The sequence below is a fragment of the Aedes aegypti genome, chromosome 2 (assembly GCF_002204515.2).
Source record: "Aedes aegypti strain LVP_AGWG chromosome 2, AaegL5.0 Primary Assembly, whole genome shotgun sequence".
Classification (NCBI taxonomy): domain Eukaryota; kingdom Metazoa; phylum Arthropoda; class Insecta; order Diptera; family Culicidae; genus Aedes; species Aedes aegypti.
Window position 1 is genome coordinate 37,172,531 of NC_035108.1, and position 26,164 is coordinate 37,198,694.

At 37.2% G+C, this 26,164-nt stretch overlaps 2 protein-coding genes across 2 annotated transcripts; one reads left to right on the forward strand and one right to left on the reverse strand.

Annotated features, from left to right (window-relative positions):
- The first annotated feature begins 277 nt into the window (after window positions 1-277).
- On the forward strand, window positions 278-1,521 carry LOC5574842 (general transcription factor IIE subunit 2). The gene is made up of 3 exons (XM_001661622.2): window positions 278-502; window positions 565-663; window positions 720-1,521. The coding sequence occupies exons 1-3, from the start codon at window positions 441-443 to the stop codon at window positions 1,444-1,446; spliced, it is 888 nt and encodes a 295-aa protein (XP_001661672.2). The 5' UTR covers window positions 278-440; the 3' UTR covers window positions 1,447-1,521.
- Window positions 1,522-20,908: 19,387 nt separating this feature from the next.
- On the reverse strand, window positions 20,909-23,024 carry LOC5574850 (cytochrome P450 302a1, mitochondrial). The gene is made up of 7 exons (XM_001661623.2): window positions 22,805-23,024; window positions 22,655-22,737; window positions 22,349-22,592; window positions 22,098-22,282; window positions 21,524-22,039; window positions 21,141-21,463; window positions 20,909-21,078 (listed from the first exon to the last, which is right to left on the reverse strand). Exons 1-7 carry the CDS (start codon window positions 22,882-22,884, stop codon window positions 20,962-20,964), a joined length of 1,548 nt encoding a protein of 515 aa, XP_001661673.2. The 5' UTR covers window positions 22,885-23,024; the 3' UTR covers window positions 20,909-20,961.
- Between the last annotated feature and the right edge of the window lie 3,140 nt (window positions 23,025-26,164).

Genomic DNA, 26,164 nt, shown 5'->3' on the forward strand with positions numbered 1-26,164 from the left:
GAACATTTAAAAGGGTCAAAAATACCCATTATCTAAAAAAATAAAATACCCCTATTTTCGACGTTTTCATATATCAAAAAATAATAGGTACTTTTTCCACATTAAAGGGTAATGCCAAGTTTACAGTGTAGTCTCTCGAACAGGCTTTTTTGCTTTGAATTACCACAGTTGATTAAAAGCTAAAGTAATCCTTCCTATTTCAGCGCCCCTTGTTGAGTTCTGTCGCGCAGCAAGTAACTCACTTCCGGTACCAGTCTACCAAACATCGGTACTCCTTTTTGTTATGACTTTTCTCACAATCAAGTGAGTTGCTTTTTGTTTTCGTCATCTCGGCCAGGAAGAAAATTTTATCGGAACACAAGAATTTCTTTTAGAATTGTCGTGTTCCGTTGAAAGTTTACGGCTTTCTTTGTGCTTCAACAAGTGAACAAATCGCAACTATGGATCCAGCACTGCTTCGCGAACGGGAGGCCTTCAAACGGCGGGCAATGGCAACGCCAACGTAAGTACATATTCTTTAAACAGTTAAGATTGAACTCCTGCGATAATTCCTGCTACTTCCAGCGTCGAGAAGAAGGCCCGAACCGAACCCAGCTATGCCGCCCCGAAGGACATTAAGAAACCAAGGCCTTCAGTGGCCCCTCCGAAAATCGATGCCAGCAAGTAAGTGTTAAAATGTTATCGAGAAATGGTCGATCTAATGGATTCCTCCTTTGTAGCTACAAAACTATGTCCGGAAGTTCCCAATATCGGTTCGGAGTGTTGGCCAAGATCGTCAAACATATGCGGTCTCGCCATCAGGAGGGAGAAGACCACCCGCTCACGCTGGAAGAGATTCTGGACGAAACCAATCAGCTAGACATCGGATCCAGTGTAAAGTCCTGGCTGCAAACCGAGGCTTTGAGGAACAATCCCAAGATTGACGTAACCCCGGAGGGACGTTACGTGTTCAAGGCGGTGTTCAAAATCAAGGACGGCAAAAGTTTGATGCGATTGCTAAAACAGCACGATCTGAAGGGACTGGGAGGGGTTTTGTTGGACGACGTTCAGGAATCACTGCCGCATTGCGAGAAGGTGTTGAAGAACCGTGCCTCGGAAATTGTCTTTATCACGCGACCTAACGATAAGAAGAAGGTCCTGTTCTACAACGATCGGTCGGCAAACTTCCAGATCGACGAGGACTTCCAGAAGCTCTGGCGTGCCGTGACGGTGGACGCGATGGACGACGCCAAAATTGACGAATACTTGGAGAAACAGGGCATCCGGTCGATGCAGGATCATGGCCCGAAGAAACCGATCATTCCGAAGCGCAAGAAGGCACAAGCTAAGAAACGGCAGTTCAAGAAACCGAGGGATAACGAGCATTTGGCCGATGTTCTGGAGACCTACGAGGATAACACGCTGACGCAGTCGAACGCGGTGCAGGAGATTAAGCAGAAAAATTGAGCATGAGGTTTTGGGATGGGGAGGCGGGGATCTGTGATGTTTGTCGAAATATATCGAATTATTTAAGTCTTAAAATTATGTTGTACTTCGAACTCTATTTATTAAGGCCCAAGTAAAAATGGTGCAAAAGTCAAAACTGAGAAAGCAGTTTTCTCTTTTTAAATAGACAAATCGAAGAAAATAAAAACACACAGCTCTAGTATTTTCCAAATAAAAAGGTTGTGTGTATTTATTTTTATCAATTTTATGGTTAAAAAGGAGAAAACTACTTTTTCAGTTTTGATTTTTGTGCCATTTTCTCTTGCGCCTTAAGATTGTATCTTCCTTTAAAGAGTTTTCTCAAGCTTCATAAATTGCTTCAAGGAATAATCTTTTTTTGTTTAAGACATTTCTCGAAAACCTTATTTTGGAATCCTTAAAAAGTTCTGAATGTGCTTATTCTTCGCGGCGTGTGAGTCGAGACGAGTCGTTCTCACCGCGAGTGACGTGAGACGACTAATGTTAAGGAATCGTTCAAATATTACGTAACGCAACAGGGGGAGGGAGGGGGTCTTACATTGTGTTACGGTCTATATAAATCGGGTTTATTCTACGACTGGCGTGAGGTGACAATTGTCGGTCTCGCATAGCGAGGTGACAATTCTCGACTCGAGTGAAGTGACTCTCCATTTGATTTACACGGCGAGTCACTTCACTCGAGTCAAGAATTGTCACCTCGCTATACGAGACCGACAATTGTCACCTCACGCCAGTCGTAGAATGAACCCAAATATTTAAAATTTTCCATACATAAGCTGTTACGTGGGGGAGGGAGGGGGTCTAAAATTGGCAAATTTTGCGTTACGTAATATTTGAATGAACCCTTATCAAATGGGAGTGAATCGACAATTGTCACTTCATTCGACTCGTCTCACCTCACACGCCGCGCAGAATAAGCACAAATTTCTTTAAGGACATTTTCCGAACATCTTCCGTGATCCCTGCCGAATTTTTTCTAGAGATTCTCTCATAAATTATTACAATGATTTTTTGTAGCGGCACCTTGAGAAAATAATCCAGTAATTTGTTTCAAAAAAATCTGTTAGATTTCCTCCAAGAACTTTAAAAGTTATCCATGGGAATGGGAACTCCAATTCTTGCACATTCGGGGTGCAACTAATTCCAAGTAGCATTTAATAAGTTCCTTATTCAAACTTTGCAGTAAGGAGTGCTTCAGTACGACGCATATTGTGCCCAAATTAGAGCTCTGTAGCTTTCAAAAAAAAAAAAAAAAAAACGCTGCCGAAATGAATCAAAAGTGATCCCCCCCCCTTAAGAATTTATTTATGAAGTTTTTATCCAGCTATGCTTTGAAAGAATTCCTCCTAGATTGCCATAAAGTTTTCAAATCAGGGATTATTTAGGGATTTTTACAGATTATTTCTACTAGTTTCTCCGTGATTTCCATAACAGATACCTCAGAGATTTTTTCCAGGAATTTCTTTACAAATTATTTCAAGAGAATTCTCAAGAATTTTCGATCATACCACTTACGTCCCTATTCTAGCACACGCTTGAATTATGAATGAAGGATAATTCTTCGTCTTAAGACGATTCCGAAAGGGCCCATTTACATATTTCATAACGCTGAAGGTGGAAAATATTCTTGCAAAATGCGTTCTGAGGGGATGGCTAAGTGTTGAAAATTGCAATTTTTGGCGTTATGAAATTTGTGAATAAACCAATAGAAACGTAGAACGCCTACTTTCACTAACACACCATTCGTTTACTTCAGACCTGCCCAACCTTTTTGAATCGCGGGCCAAATCACAGAAACAATTTCGTGTCGCGAGCCACATTAGAAAAAAAAAAAAAAACAAATACCTATTCGCATTAAGTCTGATAAAAGTTAATAAATGAAGTTCATAAAATCTGACAAAAATCAGTGAATGGAGTAAATTTCATTCGAAGAAATCTAAAAACAGATAATTACTGTTAATCATTCTGCTGGATATTGTGAGAGTTTTTTTTCAGAAACTATATAATGATTGATCTACCGAATAGCAGTATGTATTCGGCTTTCGGCCGAATACCGAATAGTTGAGAAATTATTATTCGGCCAATCGAATATTCGGCCGAATAATGACTCAATATTCGGCCGAATAAAACCCTTAATTTCGGCCGAATAACACCTAGTTTTTTTAAAAATCTCCCTCCCCTAGGACGTGTAATCTTGCCGCGATGGGTGGGCTTACCCCATTAGCACTTATATGGGAACCAAAGACATGTCCAGTCGTGGTGGTATCACATCAGGAAATATTTGTTTAATGCTGCGTCATCAACCATCTGGCATAGATGCATCAATCTTACGGATGTGATCCAACGGTTATCCTGTTACCAGGCATCGGGGTAACAGGTGCCGTAGCCACGCTTTGATGCAGATAGGTTAGATTTTGTTTAAATGGTTATAATATTGACTAATGAGGAGAATGACTGAGGATCCATCGAGTAGAATGTGACACAAATGTTAATTTGTTATGCTTCTCTCATTAGAATCATAATAAAAAACCACATTTATTATGTTGGTATCATAAAACTACAACAACTTCATTCTCGCAAAATTATAATAAATAGATAGGGCTTAGGCGCGATGAAGCTTTATTTTGTCACCGAAAAGTGGATCCGGAAAATAAAAAATGACTTTCTATTTCTTTATTATTTCTAGTATAGTTTTTAACACATAGAAATGTATTTACGACGATTCTAAATGAAAACAAACGAGACCAGATTTGAATATGAATAGATGTATAAAACAAACTGATCAAAATTATTATTGACCAACATGACAAAAGTAGTAAACTTAAAATATTCAACTTGTCCAAGTACTAATAAACATGTTAAAAAGGACCTTTAGCAATACTGACCAACGGGACTGAGGAAAAACTAGATCAACAGTCAACACATAAAGTTTCCGATGTCGTTGACTATAATCAGCGATGTAGTCAAATGTAATTCAATGAAAACTCACTAAATCCTGTTTATTCCTAATACTAATAACTTTCTTTCTTTCTTTCTTTTCATGTATAACAACTAACATCAACACCATCACGAGGGAACAAGTCGTCTGTCGTATGTATCAAACGTCGTGTTAGGAGCCGAAGCACATAGATCAGCACGGACACGGATCGAATTACCATCAAACTGAGGTAAAAACGATCCATATGCGTTGGTGGGTATGCTAAGAAAGGGGTAAGTAACATTTTTAGTTCTTAGCGAACACTTATTGTATATCATTTCAGCCCCCCTATATATTCATAACACCGTACCAATAACTTTGTTTATCCAAACTGTAAACTAACTTGAGACATTATTCAATTGAATTCTCATTTTGAGAAGACCTCAGAACAATAACAATAAGACGAACATAAAGCACATCGATGACCACACCAAACACATTTACAGTACATTTAGATTTGATACTTCTCCTCATATTAATTATCTACAACTTGGATTCGGTACTACAAGATGGCAACATAGACAGTCATCTCTCCTAGAAAAGTATTGTATTGATTAGCATTCCAGTACGACCTTCGGAAGATAAAGACTATTTAAAACCAAACACTTGATTCATATTTTGAAATTTATTCATATAGTATAACACATAACGTTTCAGACTAGTAGCATAAACGACTAAAATACTAGAGAATACATGACGTACAATGACAAGGCACTTCAGATAGTTCTTGTTCGCGTATAGATGGAAGTACATTTCATGTTTTTCACTTCAATAACCTTCATTCCATTCGGGAAAAGGATCTCCCTATCGCTATCGTTTGATATACGACCGCATTTTGTGTAATTAACATTTTCTGTCTTTTTTTTTATTTTTTTTTATTTCTTGTGGGTACAAACCCACGATTTATTAGGCAATTTTAGTTAGTTGTAACCATTTCGTAGCCGATACATCGAGTTTTTTTTTATAAAATTGTTGAATTTTATATATGGTTAAGCATTTTTTTTTTTCTTATTACTACTAGATATTATATTTTGATTTTGGCATTTAATATGAAATTATTGATGATTCGCATAACTGGAATGTCCATCATTCCAAGAACATCTCTAATGGGAGTGTTAAGAGGTCTTCCTATTCGACTCAGAGCGGTCTGCATCGTAATTCTTGAATCCGTATGTTTGTTGCAGTTCCAAAGGATGTGGTCGAAGTGTTCGTAGTCTTCATTGCATTCGCATAGGTTGGTTTGAGTAATCTTAATTCTGAAAAGATGGGCGTTCAGAGTGAAGTGATTAGATACTAGTCTTGACATATTTTTTATAAACGTGCGGTCGCAATTGATTCCAGTGTACCAAGGTTTTAGTTTTACATTAGGAAGAATACCATAACAGAATCTTACCAGATCGCTGTGACTCCATTGGTTTTGCCAAATTGTCTTAAGTACCATGTTACTAGTTTTGGAGGATAATCTAATATTTTTAATGGCTTCTAAAGAGCTCAAACTATCTGAGCATATTAAGAATTCGCCTGGTGGTAAAGACCTAACATAATTTAATACATACCATATTGCTGTAAGTTCAGCCATAAACACTGAACATGGTTCAACCAATCTAAAATACACTTGGTGATTAACATTGTAAACCCCAAAGCCCACATGTTCATCCAACAACGATCCATCGGTGTAGAATATGTTCTGTTCGTCAAAACCAGATATTTTTTCGTTGCAGATAGCTAGTATCATCCTACGCTCAACGCTTGGCACATCTCTAACTGCAGATATCAAAGACTTATCGATTGGTATATCAGGGAAGGCAGATGAGCGGTCTATGTCAAAGTAATGTAAATGTTCTTGAGGTCCAGAAGGGATCGTTAAACAAAGTCTATATGATTTCAAATAAGTGGACTCCGGATTCATTTCAAACAGTTTATCAAGGTTATTGAGGATAGGTGACGAAGATATGTGCTTAGCTACAAGATATCTAGAGTTCAATTCTAGAAATCTTACATCGACCGGCGGCACTCCTGCTAGTATTTCGACTGTCATTGTGTGGGTTGAAGTCATTAGTCCTAAGCATATCCGTAGACTTTTATATTGAATCCTTTCTAGTTTCAAAAAGTGGACTTTCGCTGTTTGATGGAACACGAAGCAACCGTACTCTATTACTGACAGAATGGTTGTTTTGTAAAGTTTAATCATATCATTCGGATGTGCACCCCACCATGTACTTGATATTGTTCGAAGAAAGTTTATCCGCTTTTGACATTTCGTGACAAGATATTCAACGTGCATTTTCCATGTAGATTTCTGATCGTACCATACTCCAAGGTATTTTGTGCTTGATGATGTAGGAATCTTTTCTGATCCAAGTTGTACTTCAACTTTTGCGGGGAAACGTTTTCTTGAAAAGACTACAATTTCGCTTTTATTTGGTGAAAACGTAAATCCATTGTCATTGGCCCATTTTATGAGATTATTCAATGAAGTTTGCAAATACTCTTTCGCCAATTCTTTGTTTTTAACAAACGTCCAAAAACAACTGTCATCGGCGTATTGCACTAAAAAACAGTTTTTGTGAATACAGCTGTCAATATCTCTTACATACATATTATAAAGTAGAGGGCTTAATACAGACCCTTGTGTGAGTCCTACAAAACTACAACGTGTAAGCGATATTTTGTGGTTCTGTTCAAACTGCATTTCTTTATACGAAAGCAAAGAGTACAAAAAACTAGCTAGCTGACCTGGAATTCCGAGTTCGTATAGTTTTTTACAAAGTATGTCAATTAAAACTGAATCATATGCACCCTTTATGTCCAAAAATATAGCTGCCAGTTCTTCTTTGGAGGTGTAGGCCAATTGTATGTCAGTTGCTAATAGTATTTGACAATCACGTGTGCTTCTATTTTGTCTAAATCCATATTGAGTTGGGGAAAGAATATTATTCTTTTCTGCCCAGCTTTCTAATCGAAATTGAATCATTTTTTCTAATGTTTTTCGGTAACATGATAATAATCCTATGGGACGATAAGAGTCCGCGCTGCCTGGATCTCTCCCAGGTTTTTTGATTGCAACGATTTAAACTATCGACCATGAATCTGGAATGATGTTATTTTGAACGATCCAATTAAATGATTCTAATAAAAGGAGTTTAGCTTTTTCAGGCAATTTTTGAATCAGAGGAAATTTAACATTGTCAAATCCAGGTGCTGAGTTCTTACAAGCTGTTAATGCATGTTCCAATTCAGATAAACTATAATCTTGACTTAAATCTAAGCCATCCATAACCGAGCTTTCATTCTGAAAGTTTGGTCTTTTCACGGGCGCAAAAGCAGGACATATGATTTGGGCAAAATCTTGAATCCATTCAGAATCGAATTTGTCAAGATTGCTCGGTGGAGGAACATAATTACGCATTTTGCGTGCTGTACTCCATAGAGAACTGAGAGCAGTTTGACTATCAAGTGATTCTACATATGTTCTCCAAAAAGTACGTTTCTTCTGTTTAAGAAGGCGTTTAGTTTTCGCTTCAACTTTCTTATAATGTAAAAAATGTTCTGTCGCTCCCGATCTTCTGAACGTTTTATAAGCTTCTGATCTTTGATTGATCATATCAGTGCAATCCTTATCCCACCAAATTGTAGGTGTTTTAGATTTAGGTGGGTGTTTCGGTATGGGCTTTGTTTGAGCTTTCATTGCAGCTTCGATTATGATCGAAGTGAGAAAAGAATATAATTCGTCCGGTTGCAACTCATTGTTGTCATCAATAGCTTGCAAAATTAATGACGAATAATCATTCCAATTTATGTGACGACAAAGATCAAATGGTACAGTTGCTTGTTGATGTTCAAAAGAACCGAATGTGATGTGAATGGGAAGATGGTCACTGTCCGCTGGATCATCCATGACAGACCAGGATGAACTTAACGCAATTCCTGAAGAGCAGAGAGAAAGGTCTACTCTGCTACATCTGTGGGGTGGACAAGCTATTCGGGTAATTTCTCCCGTGTTCAGAACAGAAAGATTGTATTCATCTAAAATTTCATAGATAATGTTCGCTCTGGAATCGTCTACTGACTCTCCCCATTCAGTGCCATGGGAGTTAAAATCACCTAATATGAATGCTGGTTGCGGAATTTGACCAATTACTACACGCATCTTATTTCTATCTATTTTAGCCGAGGGTGGAATATAAATGGAGGCAATTGTGATATTTTGATTATCTATCTGGACAGAGCAGGCAACAATTTCTATGGGCAAGCTATTTCGGATGGTCACTCGTTCGAATGAATAGTTGTTCTTAATACCGATCAATACTCCTCCTGACCGAGTTTCACGATCTAGACGAACAATATTAAACGAAGGAATGCTAAAGAACAAATTTTCTACTAAAAATGTTTCAGAGAGTGCAAAACAATCTGCTTCTATCCGATTGAGAAAAGAGCGAAGATTACCTATTTTTGGTAAAATACTTCGACAGTTCCATTGCAAAATGGAGAACCTTTTTCTTCGATTCGAATTAGCCATCGATAGACAGGAATGAACCGAGGAGAGGCAAGCATGTTATTATCTTCGAAAGAATGGTTTTGGGAGTCAGTTTCAACAGCAGGTCGATCCAAAATTTGCCTAGATCGAACGCTTCTGCGAACAAGTGAATCAATTGAGGAACATTGAACTTATCTGTACATAGGTTCAAATTAGAGGACTCATTTGCGCATCGGTTGCTATCCAAACCACCATTACGATCTGGGAGTGGAGGAAATGCATCTTTCTTGAATCCGGGAATTTCTAGAGGAGACCTAGCTTGCTTGGCAGATTGACCGACTGGGGAGGGAACTTTATCGTTGTGCTGCTTTGTACGCTTAGCAACATAATTAAATCGAAGTTTTTTCCTTTTGGGAGGAACATAACTGCTATGATGGGCTTCTTCTTCAAGATCGGACAGTTCGCTCAACGAGCTGTATTCGTTTTCATGCTCAAAATTGGGAGACACTGGAGCTTTCACCATCGCTGCGTAGCTCAATTTGGACTTTTGAACAACTCTAGCCTTTGCTAGCATCATTTGTTTCTTATAGGTAGGGCACTCATTCTTGTTAAGGTGAGTACAATAGAAATATTAGAATTAGAACGCTAGAGGCGCTGTTTGCTCCATACAATGGCTGTGATGTAGATGGACCAACCACAGTAGCCTTGATTTTTATTGGCGCGGTCCACCGGTACTCAAAGTGTCAAACAGTTTGTTGTTTTTTTTTTTTCTAATATTCTGATGTTGAAAAAGAAGTGACGAGTCTAATCTCTGGGACAGCTCAGGAAGAAAAACCCACATAATGAGAGTTGCAGTTATATAAACTCAATTGGTAGTAATCTAGAATATGCATAAGCTTTTACATGACCACAAGTGCAAGCAATACTTTCGCAACTTAACAGGGCTCGAAACGGGAATTGTGTGTTTTAACTTAATGAAACAACGATGGTATCTTGCAGTTGGACAAATTGCTTATACAAGTTTAATTTTGTGGCGATACTGCATCTTTGGTTTCCCCTCCCATCATATAGTACTGGAATTTTTGCTTTAACGCTCATGATGCTGCAGGTTGAAGTGTGCCGGGGGAGCATATCTTTACATAGTTTAATTACGATTTGGATACTTCAAATCCATCATCCCTTGAGAGGTCTTCATTGAATGTAATCAGGCAGCAGCTCAGCAATGTGTTTTTGGTTACCTCACTTAAAAAAATCACCCAGTGCAAACGACAAATCCAGACGAGAATGTATGAGAAATCACACGAATGACTTTTCCATCAAACACGCTCGGGCGAAGGGTAGAAATGTGACAGAATCAATATTTTGATTTCGAAAGCAGGTTGCTATGGATAAGTTGAAGAAAATTTGACACTTTGAGTACCACCTCCAAAGAGCGCATACTAGATGTTGGTCACAAGATTAGCAGCGACAATAGCGGTCTAATTTCTAATACGTCTATTGTGAGTACCTTTGCAATACAAGCAAGCTGGTTGCTGAGTAGAAGCATTAACGTAAGAATGCTAATGTCGCTACTGTTCGTGTTACCAACATCTAGTTTGCCACGCGCTGACAGCTTGAGTACCGGTCCTCAAAGTGTCAAATAAATGTTAAAATCATCCACTACAACATGGCATCGAACAAACCATGAAAAGATACATTTAAAGGTGATAATAAACTAATTCAGTTTTGTGAGAACAGCGCCATTAGCGTTCTACTACTAATATTTCTATTGGTTGCTGTATCGTACATTCACCCTCAGCGTGGCGCTTACCGCAGCTACCACAACAAGCTTGATTCGAACAATAGATTTCGGTATGACCAAATCTTTTACATTTGGCACAGAGCATGACCTTCGGGGTGTAGACGCGCACACGAATGAGAGCTTTATCAATCTCCTCATAATCTGGAAGAATGGTACCTTCGAATGTGACTCGAATTTCGTTACTGGGAGAATAGGATTTGACGTTGTCTTCAACCCGCGCTTCGGCTAGTTGTTGACATTCAAGAATCGATACCTGTGGAACACGTGGGTCCTTGAACTTTCCGTAACCTTCATTAGTTAGGTAGTTCAAGTCCATCTCGGCTTGATTTATTACACCATCTATTTCAACTCTCTCACTAGGGATGTAAACTCGGTACAGCCTACTGAGTAGCTCGTTGTAAACAACATTATTGGCTTCTAGACGATCAGAAAAGATGATTCGAACTTTAGTGAACCCGATCTGTTTGACTTCCTTGACAGACCGAAAATGTTTATGAACCTCGGCCGATACAAGCAGAACTTTGACTGGTTTATCTTTCTGACGAACGAATACTTCGTACGGACCCTTGGAGGACTCTGGGTAACATCTGTGCCGTTTTGATTGCGGGGGCTTTGGTATTGAGATCGACTGGAGTGATGGCAACGACGACGACGGTGGAGCAACGTGACTGGAAGACGGAGGCAAAGGCGGAGGAGGAACAACAGGAGCAGCGTGAGCGGACAATGGCGGTACGGAAAGAGCAGAGTCAGGAGAAGGAATCTGTGATAGCAAAATCGGCTGTGTATGCTGTACATGACCATTCGGATCAGGAGGCTTGATCTTAGCTGGAGGTTCCTCGCAGTGATCGCTGTCTTGGTCCATGGTTCAATATGGAAGCTTAGCTTCCAGAGCGTCAAACGGAAAACTTTTTTTTTTGTTGCAGCAGTTGCTGTAGTCACTCAAAAGAGAATAATCAATCAAAAGGGTACTTATCTGCGAACCGAAAAACGAAGGTGGAAGGAAGATAGCACGAAAAATGAGATCCCAAAGATCACACGCTACTAGTATACTTTTCTGTACTGAACCACAGCTGGATATAAAACACAACCGTACTCGTCGAGAGGTGAGAAGCAACAATAGACGTATTAGAAATTAGACCGCTATTGTCGCTGCTAATCTTGTGACCAACATCTAGTATGCGCTCTTTGGAGGTGGTACTCAAAGTGTCAAATTTTCTTCAACTTATCCATAGCAACCTGCTTTCGAAATCAAAATATTGATTCTGTCACATTTCTACCCTTCGCCCGAGCGTGTTTGATGGAAAAGTCATTCGTGTGATTTCTCATACATTCTCGTCTGGATTTGTCGTTTGCACTGGGTGATTTTTTTAAGTGAGGTAACCAAAAACACATTGCTGAGCTGCTGCCTGATTACATTCAATGAAGACCTCTCAAGGGATGATGGATTTGAAGTATCCAAATCGTAATTAAACTATGTAAAGATATGCTCCCCCGGCACACTTCAACCTGCAGCATCATGAGCGTTAAAGCAAAAATTCCAGTACTATATGATGGGAGGGGAAACCAAAGATGCAGTATCGCCACAAAATTAAACTTGTATAAGCAATTTGTCCAACTGCAAGATACCATCGTTGTTTCATTAAGTTAAAACACACAATTCCCGTTTCGAGCCCTGTTAAGTTGCGAAAGTATTGCTTGCACTTGTGGTCATGTAAAAGCTTATGCATATTCTAGATTACTACCAATTGAGTTTATATAACTGCAACTCTCATTATGTGGGTTTTTCTTCCTGAGCTGTCCCAGAGATTAGACTCGTCACTTCTTTTTCAACATCAGAATATTAGAAAAAAAAAACAACAAACTGTTTGACACTTTGAGTACCGGTGGACCGCGCCAATAAAAATCAAGGCTACTGTGGTTGGTCCATCTACATCACAGCCATTGTATGGAGCAAACAGCGCCTCTAGCGTTCTAATTCTAATATTTCTATTGAAGCAACTGAACATTTTCTGTCTATCATTGTCAAAAGATGCTTGGAGATGACATCTGTGCTACAATTTGTCAACATAGAATACTACAACATAGCTCTGTATGTTATTTCCAAGAAATGCATTAATTAATAACATATATTTTCATGTCGCTTCTCCATGCGTAAACAAGAATCCGATTGCTCAGAACTAAAGGATGACTATACAAACATGACTACGGGAGGGAAACTGAAGCAAAAACAATTTAATAAAACTACTTCTGCACAATATTCATCCAAAATAGTGTTAAAGCGGGCAACATAGCCTATTCCGTCTAAATATTGGCAAAAGTAGAGGTAAAAATTTGCACTACGGGGTCCAGCACAGACAACGCAGCTGTCATACAGCTCCAGCTGAGTACACCATAAAAAAAATAACACCTAGTTTTTAAATAAAGATAGCTTCCACGGTGAAGAATTGATCGGAATGATCGTTTTAAGCTTTTGAAACCGTGTGAAGAAAAAACAAAAATCATAAGTTCTGAGGATTTATATTTCTAAAGTAAGGAATTTGTATCTTATTGATTGCGTTTTTGATCCATTTGGCTTTTTAAGGAACTCGGTTAATACGTCGCTTTATTTCTCATCCGACTTCTGGAAGTTATATCTGGAAGTTCATATTCATTTTAGCAAATACACCGCATAGGGTCGGTGTTCGCATTAGTAGCTTTTTACGACCGTTTTGCTATAAATCGTTGCAAAATATTTTTTGACATGAAGGAGCTATATATTTGTCATGTCTACCTATCTCAAGTGATATGCCTTATCACTCTGGTACCTTTTACTTGTTTGTACCTACGGAATTTCTGAGCTATAAATACTGGCTACCGTAGGCACAGAGAGGGACTTCCCTCACTGTGGACTGATTAACATATTATTTAATTCTTTATTTGCAGGATATAAAAGTGGCGACGAGGATCATGGAAACGTGTGTTGGCGATTATCGTTTTTCTTTGAGGTGGCGAGTTTGCCAATTTTATTTATTTGATTGTGGTGAAATTACCAATTTGAGTTGAACTAAATTGTTCTTCAGAGCTGACGAAATTGTCGTATATTGTGAACATAGTTGTTCTTTTGTGAAGTGATTGCTATATTGAGATGAACGAAATTGTTCTTTAGTGTTGACGAAGTTGTCAAATTTAATGTTGAGCAGAGCAGTATGAATCCAATGATTTGAATGTTGTAGTATGAAATAAATACTTTGAAGTTACAGTTGTGGAATTTGTTGGATATATTTTCGATTGTTCGTTGTTGTAATGTGAAGGCGGCATTACAAAGGCATTTTTAAAGAGTTGTTAGAAAGTTTCTAAAGGGGAAAGGACTGTCATGTCTACCTATCTCAAGTGATATGCCTTATCACTCTGGTACCTTTTACTTGTTTGTACCTACGGAATTTCTGAGCTATAAATACTGGCTACCGTAGGCACAGAGGGAGACTTCCCTCACTGTGGACTGACTAACATATTATTTAATTCTTATTTGCAGGATATAAAAATATTTAAATACCATCGATTCACAGCTCGATTTAATTCAAAAAATAATCGAAATATATCGTTTTACTTAAAATTCTAGTTCCCTTGCACTTATAGTACACCTATTGTTCCTATAGTAAGCAAACTTCTTATTTTGGATAAACTAAATGAAGAATTAAGAAATTTTTGGATTTAATCGACAGCCAGTCTATAAAGTAAATAAAATTAATTTCCGCTTATAAAAAAGCTGGTATTCCACTTGAAGTTTGTGTTTTGAATACGAGCTGAATAAACCTACGAAAATGTAAATATAGTAGCTTTTGTTCTACAACACATAAGAAGCACAAGAAGTTTAACAATTGACTGATTAAAAGCTTCTATAGGTTGTAGCCATCATTTCAGTAAAATATTGAACATTTGATTAACAACAAATCGTACAAAAGTTTCAGCGTCTTATACTTAAAATGTTGACCAACATGATTAGTAAAACTTAAAAACAATGCGAATAACAGTATATGAGTATGCTTTTATTCAAGCAAAACATATCATGTCTTTTTATGTTATTTTCAAATGAAATCTACGACATGTAGGCGACTATGGATCAACGAGGGTATAAAGGGTTATTGATATCGGAAAAAGTTACTAACCATAACATGTTCAATGATAATCGAAGTATACATAATAATTTAACAATAATTACATGAAATTGGTTACCCAACTAACAATCTCGAGTCACAAATAAACATACATATTTAATTATTGTTGAATAACGGTGAAAAAATACCCTAAAAAGACCTGAGTAGATGCTATTTAGATCCAAATTCAAGAAAATGTTCAACATTTGTCATTGGAATGAATAATAGTAGAATCAACACTTATTAAACTTCTCCAAAGAATTTCTGCCGACTTGTCAAGATTGTTTTACTAATGAGTTGAACAAGTCATTTTTCCTTCTATTATAGAGCCAATATTCCACCAAACAAATATAATTGTTTGAACAGATGTTCAGGAGACGAACTAACGTTTTGGTTGCTTCGCACTTCAGCTGTTTCCATGCTTAACATGAACATGATTTAAAGCTGAATAGGTATTTTATAAAATCTTTATACAACATAGATATATCATCCGAACAGTTAATCCAAGGAAGGTCAAAATAACGATTAATAAACGCATTGTTCAGCAACAAATAAGCCTTATACAAAAGAGGTCACACCATAGCAAAATTTTCGAAACTTGGACAAAATATTTAAAAATTGCGTTGCATTCCTAATGTATTACAATGTTCAACTTACTAATATTATTATTATTTATCTCTATTTGATTGGCTTTTCGCCCTTGTAGAATTCGTCACTAACTAACTAATATATAAAAACATATTGGATACAATAATAACTGATGCTTTCTCAATACAATATTCAATTATGTTTAGAAAATATTTTGAATCAGTCTTCTGATAAAGGATTATTTTGAAAAACAAAAAGAGCACATTTAACATACAAATGGTTGAAATATACTTTATATTTCTATAATGCTTAATATATGGAAAAGTACGACAAAAACTTAAAATATTAATCTAATAAAAATATTATAAATGAAATAAATGAATTTTAGTATAGTTGGATGAACAATTAAATTAAAGTTTTAACAAGTTAAAACTTATTATGAAATTCGATTAATCATTTCATACTGTTTATACTTCGTGAATAAACTATATTTTTGACCAGCATTGACATAAATTTTCTCACTGTGCGCTATAAATATATATAGCCGCTATAGCCGACTGAATTCAGCTCGCATCAGTACTGAACAGCAGCAGAAGTAATGCGCTTGTTCAGTTGTTGATCAGCATAGTACGTGTTGATTAGACATTGTTGAACAGAAGCTCCAGCATGATCAATGTTCAACTACAAGAGGTTTATATTGGGCACTGGAAAACTGATATATGAATTCAAGGATGGCGCAGATGGCAAGGTATACCGCTGACGATGGGAAGGTCTCGAGTTTGAATCCAGTATCCAGGTAATTATTCAAAGTGTTCATGGTAAAAGTGTACGCTGCATTTTGATATATACGGTGTTACATACTGAATAGTTGCTTTATTATATTACTTTGCAGCTGCTACGCACACATTGTTCAAGCAAATCTGGCGAAATTATTAAGCTTCTTATCATTTAGTGACTGTAATCATATATTGTAATGATGTTTATTCAGGTTTCACTTAGCTTAATAAGGATTAATGATTTAACAACGCTAGTTTAACAAACTACATTATTGCAGTTCAATTCAGCATCATGTTTAACAACATTTTAATTATTTCCAAGTGAAGCCTTTGTTCAGGCGTTGTTCACACAAATTTGGAGAAGTTATAAAGCGTGTCGTTGTATATTGACTTTATTCTACAACTTCAAAATCGCTTTATAAGCATTCATCTCAGCTTATATTCAACTGCCACAAAATTGATTGAAAACAATTAAATTACTAAAAATAGCTAACACTGTAAACATCAAATGCAGTATATACCTTTTACCATGAATTAATAGCCACACTTTTAATAATTACCTGAATACTGGATTCAAACTCGAGACCTTCTCATCTTCAGCAGTATACCTTGTCATCTGCGCCATCCTTGAATTCATATATCAGCCTTATAGTGCCCAATATAAACCTCTTGTAGCTGATTATTGATCATGCTTGAGCTTCTATTCAACAATAACTAATCAACACGTACTATGCTGATCAACAACTGAATAAGCGCATTACTTCTGCTGCTGTTCGGTACTGATGCGAGCTGAACTCAGTCGGCTATTTATAGCGCACAGTAAGAAAATTTATTTCAATGCTGGTCAAAAATGAAGTTTATTCACAAAGTAAAAACAGTCTGAAATGATTAGTCGAATTTCATAATAAGTTTTAACTTGTTAAAACTTTAATTGAATTGTTCATCTAACTATACTAAAATTCATTTATTAAATGTATGATATTTCTACTAGGTTAATATTTTAATTATTTGTCGTACTTTTCCATCTATTAAACATTATACAAATATAAAATATATTTCAATCAATAATCCTATGTCAGAAGACTGATTCAAAATATTTTCTAAACATAATTGAATATTGTATTGAGAAAGCATCAGTTATTATTGTATCCAACATTTTTTTATATATTAGTAAGTTAGTGGCGAATTCGCCAAGGGCGAAAGCCACTCAAATAAAGATAAATAATAATAATATTAGTAAGTTGAATATTGCAATACATTAGGAATACAACGAAATTTTTAGATATTTTGTCCATTTTTCAAAAATTTGGCTATAGTGTGACCTCTTTTGTAAGGCTTCTTTGTTGCTGAACAATGTGTTTAGTAATCGTTATTTTGGACTTCTTTGGATGACCTGCCCGGATGATATATCTATGTTGTATTAGGATTTTATTAAATACCTATTCAGCTTTTAATCATGTTCATGTTAAACATGGAAACAGCTGAAGTGCGAAGCAAACAAAACGTTAGTTCGTCTCCTGTACATTTGTTTACACAATTATATTTGTTTGGTGGAATATTGGCTCTTTAACAGAAGGGAAAATGACTTGTTCAACTTATTAGTAAAACAATCTTGACAAGTCGGCAGAGATTCTTTGGAGAAGTTTAATAAGTGTTGATTCTACTATTATTCATTCCAATGAAAAATGTTGAACATTGACTTAAATTTGGATCTAAATACCATCTTCTCAGCTCTTTGTAGGGCATTTTTTCAGCTGTCACCATTATTCAACAATAATTAACTATGTATGTTTATTTGTGACACTTGATTATAAGTTGGGTAACCACTTTCATGTAACTATTGTTAAATTATTATTTATACTTCGATTATCATTAAAAATGTTATGATTAGTTACTTTTTACGATATCAATAACGTCGCAGATGATGATCACTACATTTGGAAAAAAATAAATTTTGATATTTTTAATCCAATGTGATTCGAACTTTACCCTCGTTGATCCATTACGTCCATTACGTTAATCCATCCATCGCATACACGTCTTGGATTTGATTTGAAAAACATTTGAAACATTTGAAAATAACATAAAAAGAAATAATATGTTTTGCTTGAATAAGAGCATACTCATATACTGTTATTCACATTGTTTATAAGTTTTACTAATCATGCTGGTCAACATTTTAAGTATTAGACACTGAAACTTTTGTACGATTTGTTGTTAATCAAATGTTCAATATTCTACTAAAATGATGGCTACAATCTATAGAAGCTTTTAATCAGTTAATTGTTAAACTTCTTATGTGTTGTAGAACAAAAGCTACTATATTTGCATTTTCGGAGGTTTATTCAGCTTTTTTTCAAAACACAAACTGCAAGTGGAATAACAGCTTTTTTATAAGCGGAAATTAATTTTATTCAATTAATGATTCAACTAAAAATTTGTTCAGCAATGGTTGCTGCTATGCAGCTTGTATTAAACACGTAAGTATCTTAAAAGCTACCAATTGTTTCTTGGGTAGGCAAATGTTTCTTGTGTAGTCACATGTGTTCCTATAGTGACACAAGCGATAATAAATGCAAACATATGAATTTTCGTTGTTTTCAATTTTTTTTACAAAACCAAGATGGAAAGCACTTTCAGATCACGTAAAAAAATGCCACAATACAACCCATGCAAGATGAGTGAAAGATTGAATGGCTTGTATATTGAGCAGCACCGTAATGCCGTAGAAGTGAAAAAATTTACGTTTTTAAACATTTAGCATCAATCTCCATCCCTGGAATCCATCAAAAGAAAAATCTAATGTATCGTCACTTGAATAAATAAATAGTATTTTTTTTTTAATTTTCTCTCGTGTGAAACATAATGTTTTGTTACAATTTAGTTTATTTTGTTATTATTCGGTCACTATTCAATATTCGGCAGACCGAATATTCGGCAAAATCAAAATAATTGAGATATTCGGCCGGCCGAGTATTCGGTACATCTCTAATAATGATCCCTTGCAGAATATTAAACCCTAAAATGTTGGGTTCTGTGTGAATAATGTTCAAGATTTTATAAAAATCAAAATCCGAATTCTGTCAGAATCCGACCCGCTATAATCCTGATCAAGATTTTACGAGAACCTTGGTCAGAATGTACAGAATTTTACAAGAATCGTGATCCTTCGGAATCTCACTCAAAAACCATTTCGAAATGCAACCTTGAAATCTTTGAGAGTGCTAAAAAGTATTTCAAAAGTAAGCTGCTCAAAATTGTATTATAAATTCGCTTATTGAATTCGATTAAAATCCAGGCTAGAAGTCTATGGAATTCTGGTGAAAATTCTGTGAGAACCTTACCAATGTTATCCGCGGAAGTCGTGTCCAGAATTCTTAAAAAAAATCCTGCTTAAGATTTAGTAAAAACCCTGTATTTTTATAATCTTTTCAAGGAATTTGCGTGAATATCGCTCTGGTGTTGGTAAAATTTATTTCCAGGTTTCTTTGATAATATTTATTAGCCTATTATTCAATGAAATTATGTATGAAAACTTAGCCTTTTGTCCATAACTTTTGTTCAGGCTGCAATTTTTGAATGCCGAAGAAAGTCATGGTAGAAATATTGATGGAACACACAGAATTTGAGATTAAGAATTTGAATAATTCATAAAATTAAGTAGCTAAGAAGATTCCAAGGAAACAAAACAATTTAAATAAAATATTAGCTTGGAACTAAATTGGAAATTCCATAGTTTTGGTGTGTTCTAACTTCGGGTTGATATACTATAGGATAGTCAACGGGCCAAATATGAGAAGAATCTTCGAACTCTCTGCGGGCCGCACAAAATAAGGTCGTTAGGTTGGGCAGCCCTGGTTTACTTAATAGAATAAATAAAAATGCTGTTATAGTAATCTGATCCATAATATGAATTGATTTGATCCGTAAGGCAACGTCCATAAATTACGTAACATTGTTTGGACAATTTTTGACAGCCCCCTCCCCCATCGTGACCTATTTTCCTATACCTAACACATGGCTCGTCACAAAATCGTTGACTTCCCCTAAAATGCTACGTCATTTATGGACGGTTCCTAATAAGGAACCTCCTCTCCCATTGATTCACATCTGTGGAATGGAAAATGTTTTATATTTCACTATTTCGTACATAACCGCTTTGGCAAGGAGAAAGCAACTATATTCTGATTGACAGGGAGGTAATTTTGCTTGCACAGCGTCACCATGATTTTTTATCATATATTTTTTTTTCTGGAAAATGTGTCATAGTTGATCCATAACTGTGGGGTGTCTGTACAGTGTTTCTCAGATCTCCGCAAGATCATTTGAATTTTGTTAATACCGTGTCTGAATTTTTTGTAGTAAAAATTCCATTTTTGAATGGATTTCGTAGCTCGAGTAACATTTCTCAGAGTTGCTCTGTACTCTTCTTGACTCAATCATATTTTTTAAATATTTATTTGCGTTCTAAGACATGTTTTTTGATCTGAAGGTGCCTGAAGATAAAAAAAATAAAAAAAAAAGTTACGAATATTTTCTAATCTTTTAGGAAAGGGCTGGAAAGGGTAACTCAAATTCTAAGTGGAAATCTTTTAGGGTGTCAACGATAAATAATAAATGAATACCGCCTGTGTGCAGGCTAGTTGTGTTTCGTGTAAATATATGTACCGTTAAATAAAATCACCTAAAAAGTATTATAATTAACTCTTTATTTTACTCAAAATTGCACATTGATAAAATCACAACTACGATTTTCTCGACCGGAATGCTATTTTTATCGGTTGATCCGGCTGGTTGATCAGCTTGGTCTCAATGTTCATCGGAACTTTACCTTTCCAATCAATCTCGTACGATCGAATCAACTGAAAGATTTCAATATGTTAAATCACACATAGAAGACAACGTAGATTGCAACTGTTCTTACCCTCAACAGCAGCACTAACATGTTCTGTTCGGCCATTCGCCGCGCAATGCACGATCGCATTCCGTGGCCAAACGGTAGCACCAAATAGGGGTTCACATCCTCTTTCGTTTCACGCATCCATCGCTCCGGAATGAATTTGGTGGGATTCTTGAAGTAGCGCTCTTGTCGACAGGAAACTAGATTCTGGGTCACCACGACTGTTCCCTTTGGTACGTGGTAACCTCCGAGTGTGGCATCTTTGTTCAATATTCGTCCGACGCCAATCGAGATAGGGTTGAGCCGAAGAGATTCCTTCAGAACGGCTCGACAGTAGGATGCTTCTGCTGTGGAAGGAGATATTGAAGAAATGTACTAAAAATGATAAGAAAGATTCGATCACATACAGTTCAGTGCAGCTGCCTCTATCTGACATTCCCATGGATCCGGAAGGATTCTGCAAGCTTCCTGATAAAGTTTGTCCTGAGCGTCTGGATTAAGGCACAGATGATAGAGGGCGAATGCCGTCGTGTAAGAACTGGTATGCACTCCGGCCAGCAGTAGATCAGCTGCCATGCCAATGATGTCGTGTAACTCCAGATTGGGATTACGCAAGTATTCTTCCAAAAGTGATCGCGATCGGTGCCGTCCAGAGGCCAGCTTCTGCTGATCTTCGTCGAAGTAGAGCAACTTCTGCGAAACCAGTTCAACGGCAGTTTTTTCCATGAATTCTTGAGCCTTCCGCAACTTCCGGTATGCTGGAGTCTCGAAGTACTTCCACAGCTGGAAGCCCTGATCGGTTGGCAGGATGCTTTGGTTGGTAACTTCAGCAGACTCCATCAGTCGGGAGGACAGTGAATTGGGTTTCATCTGCTCATCGGAGAAACTATCCAACCGCACATCGAAAGCCATGAGGCAGATCACTGAAAATATGGACATTCATGTAATCTTGAGAACACCCAAATACTCATCTCAACCAACATTCTAAATTAAGTCTCGATATCGCAGGCATGAAATCTGGAACACAATCATGCTCAGTTGAATTCATGCTAGCGACGAACTCTCGGGTGACCTTATCCGTTAAAGGTAAGAAGTTCCTCACACTCTGCGGCGAACTCAGCCCCTTCTGCAGTTCGGAGCGTATCTTCCACCATTCGATTCCGTTTCTGAAAACGTACAAAGGCATAAATTGAACGATTTTGAATTTCAAATTCCGCGTATGCTGATCCTACGTTGCCAGCAGACCGGCCGTGCGATACACATTGGGACGATCTCTACGATACTTGGCGAGAGCTGTATGACTTCGACGCGAAGGATAGATTCCGGGCGTTTTGTCATTCAATACGGCGGCGATGTCGTTTGGATCGTACAGCCAAACGATGTCCTGACCGGGGATCATGGTTTCACGTACGATCGGCCCATACTTTTCGTACTTGTCTTGTCCGGACTCATGCAGGGCATCGAAGCTGTATTTCCCTGGAAAGATTTAAACGAATAATATTGCTGATGGACGGATTTGGGGCCGATCGTCTGCTTACCTATCCCAGGAATGTACTGATAAAGATTGCCGAATCCAAATGGCCCGCGAGGACCAGGTATTTGATTGTAGGGCTTTACATTCCTAATTTCAATGTAGAAAATTATTGTATGACGTGGTTAAATAAGATGAAACAAATAAAAATACAAACTCAAGAACAACGGTTGCACACGATCGAGAAGTCATCAGTGTTGCACTTTTAATTTTTGATTTCACGGGTGAAAGGTACATAATGGCAATTTAAAAAAAATATTCGTACTTTAAACTTATCAATGAAATTTCATATCGATTGAGAGCAACGAACTTGATCGGACACATACCCAGTCGGCTACTAACTCTCGATCGCCAGTCAGAGAAACATAAACGGATTAATACCAAGCGAGAATGCAGAAATCGAAATACAGAATGATGGTTCCACTCATACATTTCTACGGGCTTTCATGTGCGATAGGGGTTGTCCAGACTAGAGAAGGCAGAATGGAGTACACAGATCAACTCAAATTCAGCTGACCAGCTGATTCGCGTTCGGTGTGGTTGTTAAGTCGAGCTTTCATATTGAGAATGTATGTCGTGAATGAAGTGATCCAGAAAACATCATAGCATAGGCAAACTAATTTTTATTTCATACAAGCATAAAGTAGATGTTGATCTGTGCTGAGTGAATGCTTCATCTGTGTGTTTTCTAACATTCTTCGATTCTGTTGTTGTTTTTTTTTCGAGTTTTATTCTTTGAATGTGCAAATCTTCTATACAATAATAATCTATTCAAAGTTTGGCTTACAGTAGGCAGTAACGTCCGCGCTTACAAAGCAGAAACCATGCTAAAGGTGTCTGGGTTCGATTCCCGAGCGTTTGGCATAGAGTATCATTGTTTTCTCCATATCTTTGTGATTACACGTCTAAATGAGACTCTTTATGGCTCATTCAAAAGGCATTGAGTTAAGGGGGCAGGATCCGTCATTGATTACGGAATTTTCAAAAGCAGTTGTTTTGTTCAAAATCAAGAAAATTTAAAGAAAAATGTGTTCATTGTATTCTATTCTTCAACCGAAACACAGTGAACAAATTGTCATCCAATAATTTTTAGTTTTGAATAGAAAAACTGCTTTTGAAGTTTCGATGATGACGATGACGGAGCGTTGAACGTTAGTTTTACTTTATATGAACTTAAAACCAGAAGTTTAACAAATGTGTGTTTGAATTTGAAGTTTTTTTTCTAAAAAATTACACTGAAAAAACGTGATTGATTTTCGCAGCATTGTATCGACCAAATATTGACTTCAATATGGCATAAGAACTAATGCTAACTTATATACAATTTGCATAAATCTGAAAACTTTTTTAAAATTTTCGCATTTGTATACCGTGTGGCAGGTACGATGATACTCTATGCCCAGGGAAGTCAAGGAAATTTGTTAACGAAAAGATCCTGGACCGACTGGGAATCGAACTCAGACAGCTTCAGCATGGCTTTGCTTTGTAGCCGCTGACTCTAACCACTCGGCTATAGAAGGCCTCAAAGCGTTGTACAAACCCCAGCGTATATCTGGACGTTGTTGCATGAAGGCTCCCCAAAATCTAAGCGACTTTTTACGGCGACAGCGACAAACAATCGTAGCAATTTCGCTAATGTTTTGCTGCATGTACTGTTTGATGAGCGCGTCTTAACCACAGCGACGCGATTTTGCTGCGATTCGCGTCGTGTCAGTCAAGATGGTTCCATAGAAGAGTGCTTGCAGCGATACAACAACGAAATCGCGACGATTATTTGTCGCTGTCGCCGTAAAAAGTCGCGTAGATTTGGGGAAGCCTTGATACATCCGGATGAACAGGATCCTATAAATATAAACGCTTCAGACCAGACGCAGGAAGGATCCACCAGTGCACACGTTACATCGAAAACGTGGACCCAATGCATGGTAGAGCCGTTCTGCAAGTCCGGAGACTGCTCTGTCTCCAGCCGCAATTGTCCACTATACCAGCAAGAACAGGCCATACGCATCGACATGCATATTCCGTATCCACAGGATCGACGTGAATACGAAACCCAGCTAGTAGGAAGTCAAACTAATTCTTATTTCGTAGCCTGCTAAAATCGAAAGTTTGGAGACCATGGTTACAAAACTCCGAACGAACGCTGCAGCTAGAGAAAAGAAGATGGCCGAAGTGAAACGTGCTCTGCAGGGTCGCATTCAACTAACTCCAAAGAAACTTATCTCTCAAGTCTAAGTACACGACACTGAAGACGGCCTTACAGTTGAGGTCAAAATACGCGTACCTGTCATAGGATACAAACTCTACTGAAATTAAATGGTATAGTACTAAATTCGGTTTTTCATCTACTTATCTCTCTAGTTTTCCGGTTCTTGCTCTTCCTACACGGAGAAAAAAGTATTGTCCAGTCAATCATATTTGCTGGTAGATCAATCATATTTGACATTGGATTTCAGTCAACCATACATTAAAATTGATTCAACAATATCTTTGCTAGGTTTAACTATTTGGTATGATTGGTTCAACTACACAAAATAATTGAATGAACCATAGATATTGATATTGACTCAATATTAATATACAATCATGACAATGGTATTATTGTTGATATTCTGTTGTCAAAACCGGCACGAATCTTCTTTATCGACATTGCAAAAATGCGACAAAATGTAAATAAAACATGGGAGCAGGAATTCCAACCACTATCTTGAGAGTGAGAGCGCATAACCTTACATCTACTCCAACATCGCTTGTTGGTAAACAGTGGTTTTTCGCGGTACAGCTCATAACGTTTCAAGGTAAAAATGTGCGGAAAGCCAATTCAACAATAATATTATTGAAATAATCATGTGATGGAAGACAGAAACAAACGCAAAAGCGATAGGGCAAACCATACTGTCAGTTTAGAAGCACCGAAAATATGCTTGTAACAATTGTATCCTGGCATGTTATAGCAACTATCGGAAAAGTTATGTCAATCATGCAAGAATTTTCTGCGTGTACATCACATAATTCAATTCTGCAATGAAGTTTGAATGGCTACAGGTCTCGGTTTTGCGATCTAAAATCGATTATCCAGAATAATCAACCTTGGATAATATCTCTGCCGATGAAATGGGTCGCTCACTCGGTGGCCAATATTCCTGGACTGTCAAACGATTTGCAAATCGATGACACACTGCGGCAATTGAAGTTTGCATAGGTATTCCTACCAAAATTCTTGATCTACCTTCCGACATTTCTATAGTTGGAATACAGATGGCTCATCTACCATGTGGCAAAATCACAAATCTTAATCCCTCCCTAAACCTCGAATCTTTCCTGGTAATCTCAACAGTCACGTTGTCGGCGCAATAATAAGTGCGACCATTCCAAAGAACACGAGGAGACCTAGATGGAAGCTCAAGAAAGCCGATTGTGCTGAGTATGATCTGCTAATGCGTTCAGTCCTTCACAACAGTCATCTTGACAACATGGCTGACATTATGACAGATTTCAACCATAGTTGAATCCGTTA